Raw genomic sequence first — 16815 nt, 5'->3', positions numbered from 1 at the left:
AAATACATTTTAAGCACTTATTTTTTTTATTCATCAATCCATATGTCAACCTTTTCGTCAATACTTTTAGCTACATCAGCCATTTAGGCAGTTATAACTTGAAGCTGTTAGACCCCTGTTATAGTTACATATGTATTTTTTGTCTGTTTGTTTCAAAAAATCCTCATCTGTATTCTGCAAAATCAATAGGCCTACACCTCCTAACTGCAGCTGGTCCTCTGGCTGAGAGCAGGGGTGGACTGGGGCAAAAATCAGCTCTGGCATTATCGGTTGACTAAATCAAGCACTAATTTTTGAATGACAAAAACTGACAGAGGTCAGATTTTCAGAACAAAAATTCAAAAACATCCCTAGAGACCTATACAAACTTGTTGACAAGTTGGAAAAAAAAAAACAACTGAAATGCAGTAGAGCAGGAGAATACAACTAAAATTCAAAGTGGTCCAGTCTAAGAAAATGTATTAAAGCAAAGGTCCAGAACATCATAATGTCAAACCTGAATTAGTGCGATAGCTATATGTTGATGTAATCTACTAGTTTTATTAGCATCTGCATGTAACCAATAACTGACTATCAAAACCAAATAAATTCAGGACGGTTCAAAAAAGATTTTTGCAACATTTTTTAATAAATAACTTTTTATATAACTGTAAATCTTAAAATAAAGTGCAGAACTGAAAAAAATGACTGACCAACCTGAACCAACTTACAGACATTAACAATGTCTAAATCTGAAAAATGTAAACAAATGAACCAGGGGCGTATCCAGATTAATTTAGTGGGGGGGCACAGGGAGGTAAAACAGATATTTTGGGGGGCCACCGAAAAGTTGTAAGAAAAAATGAAAACTGCTACCGACCTCTCGCTTTTAAAAAGTATTTTCATGTGTTTTGGTTTTTTTTGCTCTTTAACCCAATAGGAAAGCTGTATATGACCTTTTCATTTTGGACTGTTAACATTCAAATTATGATGGACTTGTTTCCTCGTTTATGTGAATTACAGCATCATCAGCTGCAGCATCTGCCTGTTATGTAAAACTGGTAAGCTCAACGACAGAATCCTGAGGGCAATTAAGTGACAAATATTGTGCAGGAACAGCACTATATACAACCCAGACTTTGTGATTTTTCTGCTCACATGTTGTGTTGTTGTAAACTTACTCTTTCAACCCCCTGAAAACCAGTGTTTGTCCTGTTGTTGTGTTACGACCCCACACAGCCGTTCGTAATGTTTTCTGAGCAACAGATCATACTATGACGTTTTTACAGTGAAGGTTCTACTATGGAACCAGTTTGACATGTTCAGGCGTTCTATGTGTGAAAACTCAGAGATTTCAGGTTTCAGAAGGTGGTTTTCAATTTTCTTCGTTAACTTTCTGCTTCAATTTTAAACTAAATTTCCTTCACTAAGCCAGCCCTCTGGTCTTCCAGTAAGCTGTGTTCCTATTGGCTGTCCAGGTGGCTGCTTGGTGTTATCAGGAACACCTGAGCAGCTCAGTGTCTTCCTGCTTTATGTCTGCAGTCAAACATTTCCTCTGCTTCTCTGGGACAGTGCCCAGTATGCCAGATGTCCAGTCCACCCCTGGCCGAGAGTGTCTAATTTTTCATTTTGTAAGTTAATAACTTAATTTTGATTCTAAAAGATATTCAAATTGAATAACTGCAAATCTCATGATGAAGATCTAAATGGAGACAAAATAAAGATTCAGTCTGTGCATCAGCGACTAAGAAGCAATGAAAAACAAGTGTCTCAATGAAAGCAGCAGAGTGACAGCATGCACAATGCATCTGTTGACTTCGCCGTTAATATTAGATGACTGGCCGGTGCTGCATGAGCTGAAACATGATCTCGTCTGAATGCTGGCAGGTCTTTTCCAAGGTCCTGGGTTCCCGTCATGGACACGTACAAGTGTAAGTAAGCCAACTCTGAGTGTGTGGGTGGACTGGTGCAGAGGGGGTCAGGGTAAATCTAAGGGGGAGTACACTCATTCATCCCCAACAACAACAACAACAACAACTAAGACAAACTGCTCGGAAGCTGCTGACTCAAGACATACACATAAATCTTGTTACAAATTTATTATTAGAACATCTGACCACATAAAATACATTTTTCTATACACCTTGTTTCAACAGAAAGTGTCACAGGACAGTCAACATCAAGCACTCGTAATCTGCCATTCATTTGTGCAACTTTAAAACACAGACTCGACAATCAAATGCAGTCCAAGAGAGAATGGCGGAGATGATTTACACTAAAAACAAGCTTTAAGACACAGTAGAAGATGATATGAGCAGATACGGTAATATTACGGTATTAGCTAATATCTCTATAGACACAAAGATGTTCAAATTGTAACACAGAACCGTGAGCTTTCCATCTTCAGTCAATACTACTTTATGTACCAATATAAGATTTAAGACTTAAGAGTTTTCAAGTAAGTTTTGCACAGGAAATCATTACTTTTATTCACATTTCTGTTATATACTCTGTATAAATCTGTAAAAAGGCAACTGAAGTGGTGCAGTGAATGCATACATAAACACAACACAAAGCATTCAAACAATAATCTCCCAAATGTTTCCAGTTACTGGTTGTACTTTCCTTTAAAAGTGCACTTTCAGCAAATGCAATGTGCTGTTTAAAAAAGTTAATGAGTAAGGCAGCGTGATTCCTCTATTTTTTTTCTTTTTTCAAAAATATTACTCCAGTTATGAACCAGAAACGTTCGCAAAAACACCAACAGAAAGGGTAAAAGGGACAATACCTGATGTCAGCGTGCACGCTTTTCCCCTTTGGGCCTGTAAGCCAATCACTGACCTTTGTAAGTCTGGCTGATCGGCACTATGACAGTGGTGGAACTCAGGCCAAGACACGGCTGTCCACAACTTGAAAGCACTTAACCATTAACCTTACGCTAACATTGGCCTCGACCTCTGTCTGGCCCACTGACACTACACTGGCAGATGTGTGCCGCGCCTGGCCAATCATTCACTCTGACGTTTGGGTGCGACGGTGTGCGCAGACAGCCTGCAGAGTGTGCTGCTTGTGGCTGAGTGGGCACATAAGGCACATTTTGTATCCAATAAGACAGTGTTTGTGTCACACACAAGGCACTATGTCAAAAATAGGAGTCAACACTTGCCTCTTGCAGCTTGACATGAGTAATTGTCTGTGTACATTTGTATTGTTCTTAAGGCTGGGGTTAGTGTATCTGCGTCTCTGTCTGGTTTTATAGCGAGGCTGCAGCCACCATGTCCTGTTGGAGCTTTACTCCCCTCAGTGGGCTGGGATGTGGTGGTTGGGCTGAGGAGGACCCAGGAATCCGAGCCTCTGCTTGTTCTTCCTCTGTTCTGTCATCTGTGGAGGTGACAGAGAAAAAACACATCAACCTGGGCTGGACTGTATCATACACATGATGCACAGACATGTACTGCTGTCTCAGTGGGCAGTTTATTATGCAAGATACAACACTACAAGTGGCTGACACATAATTATAGTACTGCAGAGGGAGGTATTTATCTATTTGAACTGGCACTGCAGGTAAAATGATGCTGTAAATCTCTGCTTTAACAGGAAGTGGATTTTTTAGATTCATCAAAATGTATCTGTTGCTTATTTCTTTAGGAAACGAATCAGAATTAGCTGACGTTTGCTCCTAAATGTACTAGATGGAACCACAAGAGCATTTGAATTTGTCATTTCAATCAGTTATTCTGTAACAGTGGGCTGTTTATTTGAAATTTCCTGAAATGTCTTAAGAACTAAATCTTCAAATAACTGCATTCAGCACTGTTGTTATTGTGACTGGAAACTGTAATGTCTCTTGGAAACTTCATTAGAGGACAGAGTCATGTGTGGGAGTGTTTGTGTGCAGAACTGTGACCTGATGATGTGTAAGTGTGTGTGTGTGTAGGGGGGAAGACTTCATGAATCAGAGGTGACTATCACAGTTGCAGTGGTTTCATTGTTGACGTCATAAATGGTTTCCATTGGTTCTATAAACTGCAATGCATATGAAGTCACAGAGGCTGTGCAGAACCCTAAAACCCACACAACGAAAGAGCAGCACACATGCCCACAACCTCAGCTGTGACGGAGCAGAGCGCTGTGGTCAGCTGAGGTTCTGAAGAGGGAGGAGCTGCAGGAGAACTTTCCCTCCATCAGAGAGAGCCTGGTGTGAGACCTATGCTCGTGACTGCACGGCTATTGGTTCTCACTTAGTTCTGCATAAACACACTCACCTCTTGTATGTTTACTGTAAAGGTGGAGCAACATCCTCGGTAACCCTGTGACTTCTTATTAGTCAGTATAGGCTACAGTAAACCTCGATAAGAATATTACTTCATGTAGCTGACGCAAAACAGACTCAGAGATAACGCTTTGGTGTCTTTGCTCGTGGGTGCTTCAGCAGCACACAACGGCTGTTATTAGAAATGGTTGCATGAAGGATTGCAGCCAGCGGGGAGATGTTACTAACTTTACTGCCTGCCGAGGTCGTTGTGAGCTGTTGTTTTGTTTATTAAAGTGTGATCCTCTCCTGGTAGGAGCTGTTTTTGCACATCTGGCAGAAGGGGAACAAGGACAGGCCTGTGACTGGGATCACATGCAGGCGAGGCAGGTGATGAGAGTGATCAGTCACACTGTAGCAGCACAGCTAGTCATCCAGACAGCCAGAGGCTCACTGGCGGCTATTAGTCGCATTGATTGCTGATGTTAGAGTCACCTGTCGTGATGCGTTCAGTAGCGGAAACGATGTAGATAAGTGAACTTGGTACAGAGACGGACCACAAAACGAGACTGCTGAAGCGGCCTGTTTGGTGTGACCTCATCCCCTGTGGGTGTTTTTAGGTGAAAGAAGACTCAAGGTCAGGTGGCACGTGGAGTTCACAGTCCATGTGCTACAGTCAACTGAGCAGCTACTGAACAAGGTGCTTTTATGAAATATAGCTCTAAAGAGTCAGTTGTAGAAACTGCAGACTAGCACAAGGCTCAGAGCAGCATGAAAAACAACCTGAAGTGATATTCTACCTGCTCCTTGAGCTCAGCCAGCTGGCCTGAGAGCTGAGCCACCAGGGTGACGGTGCTGTCCAGCTTCTCCTGCAGAGATCGCATCTCATTCTGCTCGTTGTCTCCCTCGCTGCTCACCAGAGACATGGCTCTCATACGAGGGAACCACTCCAAGTTCTTCTCCTGGGTGTGAAAAGGGAGACAGGGGAAAGAGTTAGAAAGGTGAAAGGCTAAAATAAAGCTGACTCAATGGGACAGAGAGGCGGCAGCAACAGTACTTTGGCACAGAAACCAACAAAGAAGATTTGCATAGACACGCAGGGAGCATTACAGCGCTAAAACCAGACTGCAAGAGGAGAGTAAACAGTGTGGTAGTGCTAACTGGAGACGGGCGTGGAGGTTTAATATTAATCATCTCATCAGGATGGAAGCTGCTCTCTGTTTTGCGCTCGACGGGGTAATTTCTCTTTTTTTAAAGCAGCACTGCTGTCTCTTGGATACTGCACATAGCAATAATACACTAAATGAACAGTAACTGGCATTTCAATTCTCACCCACTCCATAAACACACTGTTGATGTAGGGATGAGTCACTGTCGTCTATCAAGAACACAACTGGGAGTATAGTGTTGCGTATGTGTATGTGTGCGGATGCTCCCATGCAAAACATAGATGTTTGGTTTCTTATCTGTTTCTCCAACAGGGCTGTGGACAGAGAAAACCATCTGCAGCAATGAGACAACAGTGAGCAAAACAAACCTATAGAATTATGTAATGGACTTAAGTGTGTCTGGGTTTGGTCATGTGTGGGTGTGTGTTCTGGTGGCGTGCGTCTGCATGGACATGAACATAGCGTACGGCGGCGGGGAGTGAGTGTGTGTGTGTGTGTGTTTTACGACATGCGAGCTCTTGTGCATCTCTGCGAGTGAGATAGGTTTCACAGAGACAGACTGCCATCAGCTGATCTTATGTAATATTCCTTTGCCAGTTCTTCTGATAAAAATTACTTAAAAAGGTGGGATTTGAGAGAGTGGGATTTGACTGGCACCACATTAAGTCCAGTAGGAGGAGTGAGGTATTCTCCCACCTACTCTTATATAAGAATAGACTGCAGGGAGAGAAAGACTGATCAGAGTGTGAGACGCTGAGGACAAAGACGAGGACGTGAGGGGGAGTGTAGTCTGCGGGTGGACAGGGGATGTGGAGAGTGTGGGCTCGTTGTTTTGTTTGCTTTAATTAATGAGTTTACCACACTTTGCTAAGTGAGACATTAATAGCCGCGACATACCGCCGGACTGCTGCTTCCAATCTGAACTCAGCCATTCATCAACAGGGACAAGGAATAATTATTAAAAACTAAATGAAAAACTATTTTAGAAAATTCAAATCACTATTACATAATATCCACTGACAACCCCTTGCTTATTTCTAAAATTAAAGTCTTTGCAAATCCGGAAAATTGTTGTGACACGTTATGCTTTTGGCTAGAAAATATGAAAAAAACCAACGCAGATGAGAACAGGAAGGCACGGCAAACTTGTTTTTCAAGCAATATGAGGCTGCAGGAAAACAAGAATAAAGGCTCGTTTATACTGAGGGGGAATTTTTCTAGCATGCTTTGGATCTACAGGTCTCTTCAGAGGTAAAGGGTCACTGCAAATCAGTGGAAAACTTTATCCTGTGACGAGACATTTCTGTCCTGATGGAAGTGATCTCTTCCAGGGTGACTGTGCATCTACAGGGCATGAGGGGTCATGATGAAAAATGATGTGAATTATATTCTGTGGCTTTTATAAACACCGATCTCAACCGACCTGAATTCTCGTGGGAGATTTTAGGCCAACGCATTAAACAGCGCTCTCCTCTACTGCCATCATCAAAACAACAAATCAGGGAAAATCTACTGGAAAACGGTGTTCATCCCTGCAGGAGTGTTGCAAGAACTTGAAAAATCAACACATGTGGTGGCTCAGGATCTATTATGTCGGTTTTTCTTTTAATTCGTCACCCGTCTCTATGCATGGGAGGAATTTAAAGCTTTTTTTCCCCCTAAATCAACATTCTACCTTGCATGCTGCTGTCAAGTCAGGACACCTTTGAGCTTTTGAGGCTCTACTTTGTCACACTGTCTCAGTTTTCCTTAATTAAAAGCTGTATTCTAACACCAATAGCTCATAAAAGTTGGGCTCTGAGTAAAACTGTAGCATTAGGAAGGCAAACATTAAACGTCTCATCATACTTTTAACAATCATAGTTCAACTAAGAGTCAGAGATGCAGAAAGAGAGAAAAGGGCCCTTTAAAACAGGCAAGCCAGGACTGTGGGAAAACTGATTACATGTACACCTATTACTTAGTGTAATTTTATTTTGGTTGTTTTCTGCTCACTAATTTTCCCTTCTGACTAGAATATTCTTTCCCCTGATGACTGCAGGGGAAGCAGCCCGACTGCTCCAGCTGCACAGTATGAATTGAATCATTCTGCAAGAGCTGAAAATCTCTGGCTAATTTGGGCCTCTGGCATAAAGAGGATGACAAAATATATAAAGAATAGTTTCCTTTATCACAGTTTCAAAAACACAGAGAAGGCTCTGTGAGCTCAAAGACAAAGCTGCAACATCACCGGAACTGATGACTATCGGATGGCCGTCTGTAACCGATGGATTGAGAAACCTCAAAAATGTGAATTTGATTCATGTTGTTTAAAGCATCATGGTTTCATTAAAGAGATACAGTTAAACAGTGACTGTACAGAATGTGAACCGTTGGTGCTCTTCATTAAACTCTACAGTGCTTCCACTGTGTTGCTCTGTCTGAATGAGTCAGGCTTTAGCGTTGCTTCATTGATCCATTTGAACACATCAGTCAGCATGATTTTACAGACATTCATGTGCTTCTCGCTCTGCTGCCGTCGCCTTATCGCTGATGTGTTTCGCAATGTGTGTGTACATACTGTACCGAAACAAAACAAACCTTTAAAGTGAGGTAACACAGGGTGGGAACGACCGCAGATGTCACGAAAGTCTGATAGCGTAGTCAAATACAAGTGGGACTGTATTCTTATCTGCCTTTAGCCACGTTAGGAAGTGTCCAAATTTCTATTCATTCAGTATGCGTTTAAAATATTACCAAACTATCACAGCATTAAAATATATTTCCTCAGAAACTAAATATTAATGCCTCTAAAACCATTTAACAAATTATTTCTAGCACTGTATTTTTCAAAATTTCTCACAATGGAACTCCGTAAAATGAATGAGTGCATGTGTTGAATGTAAAATAATCATTTTAAACTAAACATCTGAAGGTTACAGATTCTAAAATGTGAGCACTCTTCAGATGCAAGTTGTCATTTTTAATGCATTTGCAGTAAATATAGCTAATTTGAAGATTTAATTAGTCGTTCATTATAGAAAAATAACATTTATTTACTATAAACGAGTTTTTTAGCGCCTGTGATGATATCTATGCCGCCTGATAGTGCTTGAGTCGAGAATTTCGGTTAAAAATAGCAGAAACTCAGGCTTGTTGAATAATGTAGCTGCACAACACTTGTAATCAACAGCTACAAAGATACAGTGTCAGGAGACACAATGACACAGCACACAGAGAGCGAACCAGACAAGTATACACACATCACTACACACACAAACACACAGCAAAGTCCTTAAGCAGAGCAGGTTATAAAGAGCCACTACATCTCATTAAGAAAAACCTGACCTCTGCCCTCACACTGCCGGGCCCTTTCGTCCACTCCTGCTGCTGCTTTTATCACAGATGAGGTGTCACATGCGTGTTGTACAGTAAATGGAGGGTTCACCGTGTAGTAGTGACAGTGTGTGCATGTGCGTGTGTTAGTCAGTGTGTGTGTGTGAGACGGAGAGAGAAAGGGACAGGAGAGCACGTGCCAGGCAGGGCTGAGCTATTAGCAGGTCACTTGAGATGGGTTATGTAACCGCGTTGTGGCTGCTGCAGTACCTGCTAGGCCTGTAGTCGCTGTCATAATACACACAAACACCCGCACACCGGTTCACATCCGCATGCACGGCACACCGACAGAACAGAGACTTGGTGAAACGAGATCCTGTTCTTTTGCTTGGCACCGCATCGCTTTATCCAACCCGGCCAGATGCAGTCATTATGAGAGGCTGGAGCCGTGTGTGTGTGTGTGTGTGTGTGTGTGTGTGTGTGTGTGTGTGTGTGTGTGTGTGTGTGTGTGTGTGTGTGTGTGTGTGTGTGTGTGTGTGTGTGTGTGTGTGTGTGTGTGTTTTTGAGGTCATCAGGTTTCAGCTCTTTGCCAACACAGGCAGGGCAGAGTTTTAATTTGTACAGTAGCCGTTGTCAGTGTTGCGCTAAAATTGCAGTGCTGCAGCCGAGTACAATAAAGATGGAGTTTAATAAGCGCAGCTCCAAACAGCAGACTGAGACTTTAAAGCGTTCCCACCTAAGCGTCAAGTCAAAGCCTACTACTCTGGGCTGCAGTGTAGAGAAGACAAATGGAGCAAACGGCTGCAGAGATCAGCATTGTGAACTTTTACTACTTTCTAATGCAGCTCATGCCAACACAACTGTGCATTTTCATCAAGAATATCTCACTAGCAGGTTGGTGCTTTAGTAACATGATTTTATTAATTTGGGGGACTCACAAAAGAATGGTCATAACTGAAGCAGCTAAGTCTGAGATACTGAGACTTTTAGTCCCTAATAGGGCATCCTGAGGGCAACTATACAAGCCTCTTTTCATCAGACCCTCCCTGCTTGGTAACTGCTTATAATCCAAACTCTCCATTCACCAATTTGTAAGGCAGACTTTGTCCAGTATAAAGAAAATATGTGATAGGGCTGATTGTAAAGTAAGGTACGACAATAAGTTATTAAACTAATAATCCTAAAAATGCTAAAAATGTTCTGAATACTTCACTGGCTGCTCTGTATGTAAATTACCGACAGTTCTTAATTTTAATGGCAAAAAGAATCCTGTAACAGAATCCTGGCGGCCATCTCTCAATTGTACAGAGTCCTTCAAAAAAATCCTGGATCCAGACGGTGATCCGGATCACCTCCAAAATCTAATCGATTGTTACTTTTGCTCTTCCGGACATTCTGTAAAAATTTGGTGAAAATCCGTCCACGACTTTTTGAGTTATGCTGTTAACAGACAGACAGACAGACAGACAAACAGATGGCCTGGCGGAGGTCTGCGCTCTCCGAGTGCTTTTCTAGTTATTATTATAACTATTTGGGGTTCTTTTCTGTTTTGAAACCAGTAAGAGTCCCAAATCAGTCTCTGGTTTGATGTGAATGTTTGAGGTCGACTACTGGATCCGACGCCGAGCATTTTTCAACTTACTGGCATCACAACTTTCTTTTCATCTGATTCCCATTAAAAAAAATAATGATAATTTTAAAATGTGTTAATCTGGCTCTAACAAAGCCGCCTTTCTGTAATCATCACTTTGTAGTCTCGAGTGATGTCCCACCTAAAACACTATCTGATTGGTTACACACCAGCAGTAACAGCCAATCAGCAGTGGAATGTAAATGTGGAAACGTTTCTTTTAATTAAAGATAAATATAAAATAAACAAGCAAAGGCATTTTAAGTAAGTTTTGTGCTGGAGTTTACCTTATTCTAAATTTTATCATCAAGATTTTAATTTTTCTGCAAATATATATTGATCATGAATATCCATTGGTTTCTTGATTACTGATAAATAAATTGCTATTGGCCCTGGGAAAAAAAGACAAAAACTATTAAATATTTTGCTCTTCCATGCTTTCGCGCAATGACAAAGCAGATCAGGCTTGTATCTTGTGTTAACCCTTAATAATAATATTAATTAGATCATTGGATGTTTTGTTGTCACTTTTGAATCATGTTTCTCTTTTACTTATGAATATTTATAACAGATGAAAACTTCAGACCTGAATCTATTTACTGGAGCTTCTGATGATATTTTTAAGTATTGTGTGTTGATGCTCTAATGCATCAGTCTGACAGTAAAGTTGTTTTTAGGACAGCAAGTGTTGCTGGAGCTGGCGCATTCAACTTCCACATCTTCATGCACCTCACAAGTAGGAGGAACAATCGCTGCAATCTGACTGCAGGGCGGCTTCATTTTCATTTTAATACTGTTGCAGGATTATATCATGAACGATTAGAACTTTATAAAACATACAAAAACTGCACGAACAAACAAACTGGAGAGGTTGTTGTGTGTTACCCTCCTGTGTTTGTGTTACCGTTCTGCAGCATATTAGTGGGTGTTAGTATAAATTCCTGACTCATCATTACCTCATCACCTGGCAATACCTTGGCCCGGCATCCGAGTGCCGACCTGTTGGAAGACCTGCTGACGCATATTAATTCAGCGTCTATCACCTGTTTGTTATGCAAATTGTTCATTATAATGCCACCATTTTTATGCCCATCACGGCCGAACGTTAATCACTAAATGTGCCATTGTGCTCCGAGGCTTCATTTGAATCCATTAACCTAACTGCAACACCTTTAGTTGCCCTTACATCCTTCAACTTCTTGTCTGTGTGTCAGTGCAGCAAGTTGGCGCATTGATGATAATAGAGCTGGACTGGGTTTAATTACTATTTAACCACACTGTGTCGCAGCAGGTTAGGAGCTCAGCATAGTGAAGACTACCTGAGCACAGAGAGCCATCTCTCTCCAGCAGAGACGGAGAAGGAGAATAAATTGGGATGCCTGGCACAGGCCTAGAGGCTCAGTCTCATTTTTCGATCGCTTGTCTGCTGTAGACGATCACGCTTCTGTAGCACACTGTGCAAGTCTGCTAACTGGGGAAGGCTGTGCAACTTGAGGACTACTGCACCAAGACATTCTGTATGCTCATCTGCTTGGTACAGCTTGCCTACAAAATATGAATTAGGCGGTGAAATGAATGTGTCTGTTTGTCCATATGTTCTTGGAATAATAAACAGAGACTTGGGTGTGTTTACGTGTCACCTCCAGAATATTGCAGTGCAGTCTCAGATTTCTTAATCATCTCCCTGCTGTATGCCTTGTAAACATGGAACACATAATATAACTTATACTACAGTGTTCTCATATCATAACAGTCTGTGTGAAGCAGCCTTTGAGGTGCATGAAGCTGCATTACAAAGACAGCAGTGTGTGTTTTGTGGACTTACTGCAATCATCTGGGCCACGTAGCTCTCAGGGCCGGTGTACTCCGTCGGATCCTTCACCCGCACCAGAACCAGGAAGTAAAGGTAGTGCCACATGCTGTGTTCGTACTTGATGTGCTCCTCAAAGGACACCGTCTTGTTGTCGAATTTGTCCCTCTCCAACCCTGCAAGGCGTGAGCTCCGTTTACTATGAATTCCTCCAAATATGCAGTTTTATCTGTCATTTGCATCCTCGTTACCGCACGGCTGTACACACCGCAGATGAAACAGCTGGTTTTGAGGATCTCCTCCTTCCTCTGCTTCTCACTCCTCAAGTCTGCGAACGTGTCGATGATGACACCAAAGATGAGGTTGAGAACGATGATGATGACGATGAAGAAGAACAGAAGGTCATAAACCACTCGGGCGGCAAAGAGAGGCTCCTGGATGGCCGGGTTGAAGGTAAAATATGAAGGAAATGCATCGTTTTAACTTCACCATCACATTTTATGTTGCTCTTAAACAGAACACAAATTCCTTATTTTCATGTTCAAATCAACACAAATGGAGCTTATCTATAGAAAAATGGCTCTAATAAGGGAACAAAGTATTGCATTTGTGTCACCTCTTTGGAGGGTCTCCTGAGGACGTCTCCCACACCTCCTCCATTACGAAGTCCATGGTTCAGCACAGTGATTATACACATGAGGAGAGTGTTGCACACCAGCTCTGTCCCATCATTTCCATCTAGAACAAGACAAACACACAGAACAACAAGTGAAGGTCAAGAGAGCCTCAAAGAATTTATTGTTAAGAGAAAATTTTAGAAAAAAATAAAGTTAAATGTACAGTATTGGTTGCTAAATATTTACAATTATATTATGGCCTGTAGAAAAGTTACACACAATTGACATTTGTTTTTTATTCTTATTTTTAATAGCAGTTGCTTCCCATTTGTTTTGCTCATTTGACAACAAAATCATCAACTAATTTTTTTTGTTTCATTTTGAAAATATCTGACGGAACTTGTCGTATTATAATCTGAATTAAACAGAACACAAATAAATTAAACAGATCAAAGAGTGTGAAAAAGAAAACTAGTGTTTCAGTTCAGGGATAAAAAAAATCATTTATTATTCAAATACAGTCTCACCTGATTAAAAACATTTTCACTCAGCTGACTCCAATGAGTGGCTGATATTAAATCACCTTCACCTCCTTTGTTGCGTCGAATGTGTGAATAAACAGAAAAGGAAGGAACGCTCTATAAACTATGAAGAAATGCTATTTATACAATACACAACATAAACGGTAAAGTCACGCACAGCATGAGTGCAGAGGAAAAAGAGGAGGTGAAGGATGTGGATGAGATCACGTGTGTGCCCCTATAGTGCAGGTGATCCATGGAGACGCAGGAGAACAAACAGGAGTGTGAGTCACCCCCTCTGCCTCATCAAGTTTCTTTGTGTGCACGTCTCAGTGTGTGTGTGTGTGTGTGTGTGTGTGTGTGTGTGTGTGTGTGTGTGTGTGTGTGTGTGTGTGTGTGTGTGTGTGTGTGTGTGTGTGAGTAACCTTTCAGGAACTGACTACTGCCAGAAAGGTCACATACACACCCACCACCCCGGTCAAACCACAAAATCTTCAAATTTGTCCATTCAACAGAGATTTTCACAACAGGGAGGGAAAAATATTTTATTTAACCACTAAACTTACCAGAAAGCGATTTGGGTGTTGAAACAGGGCAGTTGTCTTTCATACAGGAGTCTGCAACTGCACTGCTCCCCAATGAATCCATTTTCACTACAAAAAGATGAGGGGAAAAATGTTGACATTTATGTGCGTGCTATGATAACAGCACTGAGAGTTTCCAAGCGAAAGAAAAATTATCAAATTTCGCTTCTGCATTAAAAACTTCTTTCCCGCTAATTCTCATCAGTGCCGGTGAAATCAGCAAGAAAAAGATATAGTCAGACATTATGTAAACCGAGGCAGCAGCTGCTGGGTGGGCGGTGAAGTGTTGCTGAAAAAACCTGAACAAATCATTTGCACATCGGTAAAGCCCTGAGCAGCAGAGGAACTACACCGCCTGAGTGTGATCGGCTCAGGCAGACAGACAGGCAGAAGGAGGCAGCTGTACACCTGGACCGGTGTCACCAAAAGGCCCTCCTTCCCTGACAGTCCTGGAGCACAGAGGGCAGGGCTGGGAGACAGGAGGTGGAGGGAGAGGAAGAAGAAGAGTGGGTGTGACGTGGGGAGTGTGAGGAGCGACGTAGGGGTCAGAGCCCCGAGGCGGCAGCAGCGTGGAGAGGGTGCTCCTCAGGTTTGATGGCCGAACCTCCAGTCACCCCTCGGCTAACATACAGACAGGCGTGAGCCCGGCTGGTTACATAACCCACCACTGCGCTGCTGTGTCTGCTGCGCTCTATTCAGCAAAACACAGGATGGCGCGGCCACCAGGTTATGCAACAGGTGCACATGTGCTAGCAGGATGTCTTCCTGACCGTCGGTGCCGGAGCTCATTAACACACCCACACTCTGCACAGTGTTTTCAAAACATGTGTCTGGGGACGCGGATGTACAGTATATTGTACATGTTTGACAATTACTTATGCAGCGATTGTATATATTCAAACACTGATTTGACAGCTTTTATTATGAAAATGTAAAAGTAAAATTATGCAGACAAAATTTAAAAACTCACTGAAGTTGATGGATTGCAGTGAAACCCAAGTTGTGCAGCTAATTAACTCTGAGACTTTGATAACTGTCTTGATAGTTCAGAAGTTACTGTCCAAAATGCCCCACTTCTTTTTTTTTTATTTCTCGAAAGCAGTTATTTACAAGTTCAGGAAAAAAAAGAAAATCAGCACACAAGCAACCCTAAGTGCTTCAGTGGAGAGCAACTGGACTTCTACTTTGGTTCTTAAAGACATTTCACCTCTGAGGAAGCCTCCTGAATGAGAGGTTCAAGAAAAAAACAAGAGAGTTCTGGTTGCTTTTTACTAAAACTCAATTTCCACTAAAACTCAATTTCCATGACCTGTGTGACTGACAGTTTACACGTCATAGCACAGAAACAATGCAGACAGTGCTGTAATACTGTAAAAGACCGAAGGGTTAGCAGGAGCAGAGCAGAAAAATGCATAAATTTAATATGCAAAGCACAACTTTCTGTATTTTAATTCTCTCTATATATTTCTGGCCTTTTAGTATAGACTTTACCTGTTTTTTGCTCTCCAGTTCTTAATTTACATATTTTTTGCCTTTTTATATCTTATTTGTACATTACATTTCTAAATTTATACTATTTTTTTATGTCAGAAGCTTCTAAGTGTTTATTTAATATCTACTATTGCAAAAAGAGAGAGTAATGTAATTTCGATTCTTTGTATGTCGTGTACATATTGAAGAATTGACAATAAAGCTGACTTTGACTGGAGATAGATGATGACTTAAACACATACTGCAATCACATGAACGGCTTGAATAATTATATTTTTTCACATTGCAGAAATTGCTCACTTTATTGATCAGTAAAAAAGATGGTTGCATGAAGGCATCATCATGGCTTAATAGTGTTCTGACCTGATGCAGGATGTCGATCCACCTCCATTCTGAAGTCGTCCTTGAGGAAGAGGAAGCCGATGATGGAGAAAAAGTAGACGAGAAAGATGGCCAGGACAGCCGTCAAGATAATGGAGCGTCCATTTCGCGTCACGCTCTTTATCACATTGAGCAGCGTCTCCTCTCGGATCACCAGGTCGAACAGCTGCCAGAGGAGATCAGTGAGTCATCAGCAATTATTCAGAGCAATTATTTCTCGAAAGAGCAGCGCTCTTCAATCAATCGCGGCGGAAAAAGGAGATTTCTTACCAGGAAGCTGTAAAAGAACTCGTGGACGAAGAGGCCTAACACGCAGATGATGGCATAGCCCAGATGGTAGATGAAGAGCATGTCCATCACGACCGCTTTGTAGCCTCGAGTGAACGTCCCCTGGTTGCCCACGAAGCTCACGAGAAAGACCAATTTGTTGAAGAGCTGAAAATAGAACAAAACATGGTTCAGGAAAAGTCAAATCTTCGGGAATGTCCCTCGACAACACCTCCACAAACCTTCATTTACTCACATTGATGGTGCCCAGCAGCAGCAGAGCCGGGCCGAGGTCTATGGTGTAGATGGCTCGCAGAATGAGGGAGACCAGGAAGAAGAGGATGCCCCACGGTTTGGGTAACACAGGAAGTAAGGCGGTGAAGACCCCCAACGCCACCCACAGTGAGATATTCCAGAATGGAGACAAGATGCCTGGATGGAAGAACACACCACGGAACAAGGCACAACACATCAAAGCTTTGAAACTAATGAATTATTCACCTAAGCAAAGAGCTTAACTTAACGCACACTGTCAAAGGCAACACTATAAAATGTCAAACAGCTCTCCATGGGGACCTCATCACTCAAAACAGCCATTTCCTCCTCAGCTGGCAGAGTAAAGTGAAGCTCAAGATGCTTTAGGAAGCTAAAATGTGTTGACGATTTAATGAGGAAGATGGTTCTTGGGGGTTAAATTTTCTGTACAACACAACGTTTCATTGAGCCTTTTGATCACACAATGACACACTAAAAATAGTCAGGTCGAGATATAATTGAGGGACTTTTGAAGTCAATGGGA

The 16815-nt window shown here is 41.9% G+C and overlaps 1 protein-coding gene across 2 annotated transcripts in view; it reads right to left on the bottom strand.

Annotated features, from left to right (window-relative positions):
* Positions 1-2063: 2063 nt before the first annotated feature.
* itpr2 (inositol 1,4,5-trisphosphate receptor, type 2) overlaps positions 2064-16815 on the bottom strand; it is a 68234-nt gene continuing 53482 nt past the window's right edge. For both annotated transcript variants that reach the window (XM_051951996.1, XM_051951997.1), the window contains exons 49-57: positions 16273-16448; positions 16020-16184; positions 15732-15915; positions 13860-13946; positions 12772-12893; positions 12424-12589; positions 12171-12331; positions 5032-5193; positions 2064-3360 (exon numbers count right to left, since the gene is read on the bottom strand). In XM_051951996.1, the coding sequence (XP_051807956.1) occupies positions 3280-3360; positions 5032-5193; positions 12171-12331; positions 12424-12589; positions 12772-12893; positions 13860-13946; positions 15732-15915; positions 16020-16184; positions 16273-16448 (1304 nt within the window). In that variant the 3' untranslated portion in view covers positions 2064-3279. The remainder of the gene's footprint in view (positions 3361-5031; positions 5194-12170; positions 12332-12423; positions 12590-12771; positions 12894-13859; positions 13947-15731; positions 15916-16019; positions 16185-16272; positions 16449-16815) is intronic.

The sequence above is a fragment of the Acanthochromis polyacanthus genome, chromosome 8 (assembly GCF_021347895.1).
Source record: "Acanthochromis polyacanthus isolate Apoly-LR-REF ecotype Palm Island chromosome 8, KAUST_Apoly_ChrSc, whole genome shotgun sequence".
Lineage (NCBI taxonomy): Eukaryota > Metazoa > Chordata > Actinopteri > Pomacentridae > Acanthochromis > Acanthochromis polyacanthus.
The sequence above is the reverse complement of the archived record's forward strand: the minus strand, read 5'-3'. Positions and strand labels throughout refer to the sequence as shown.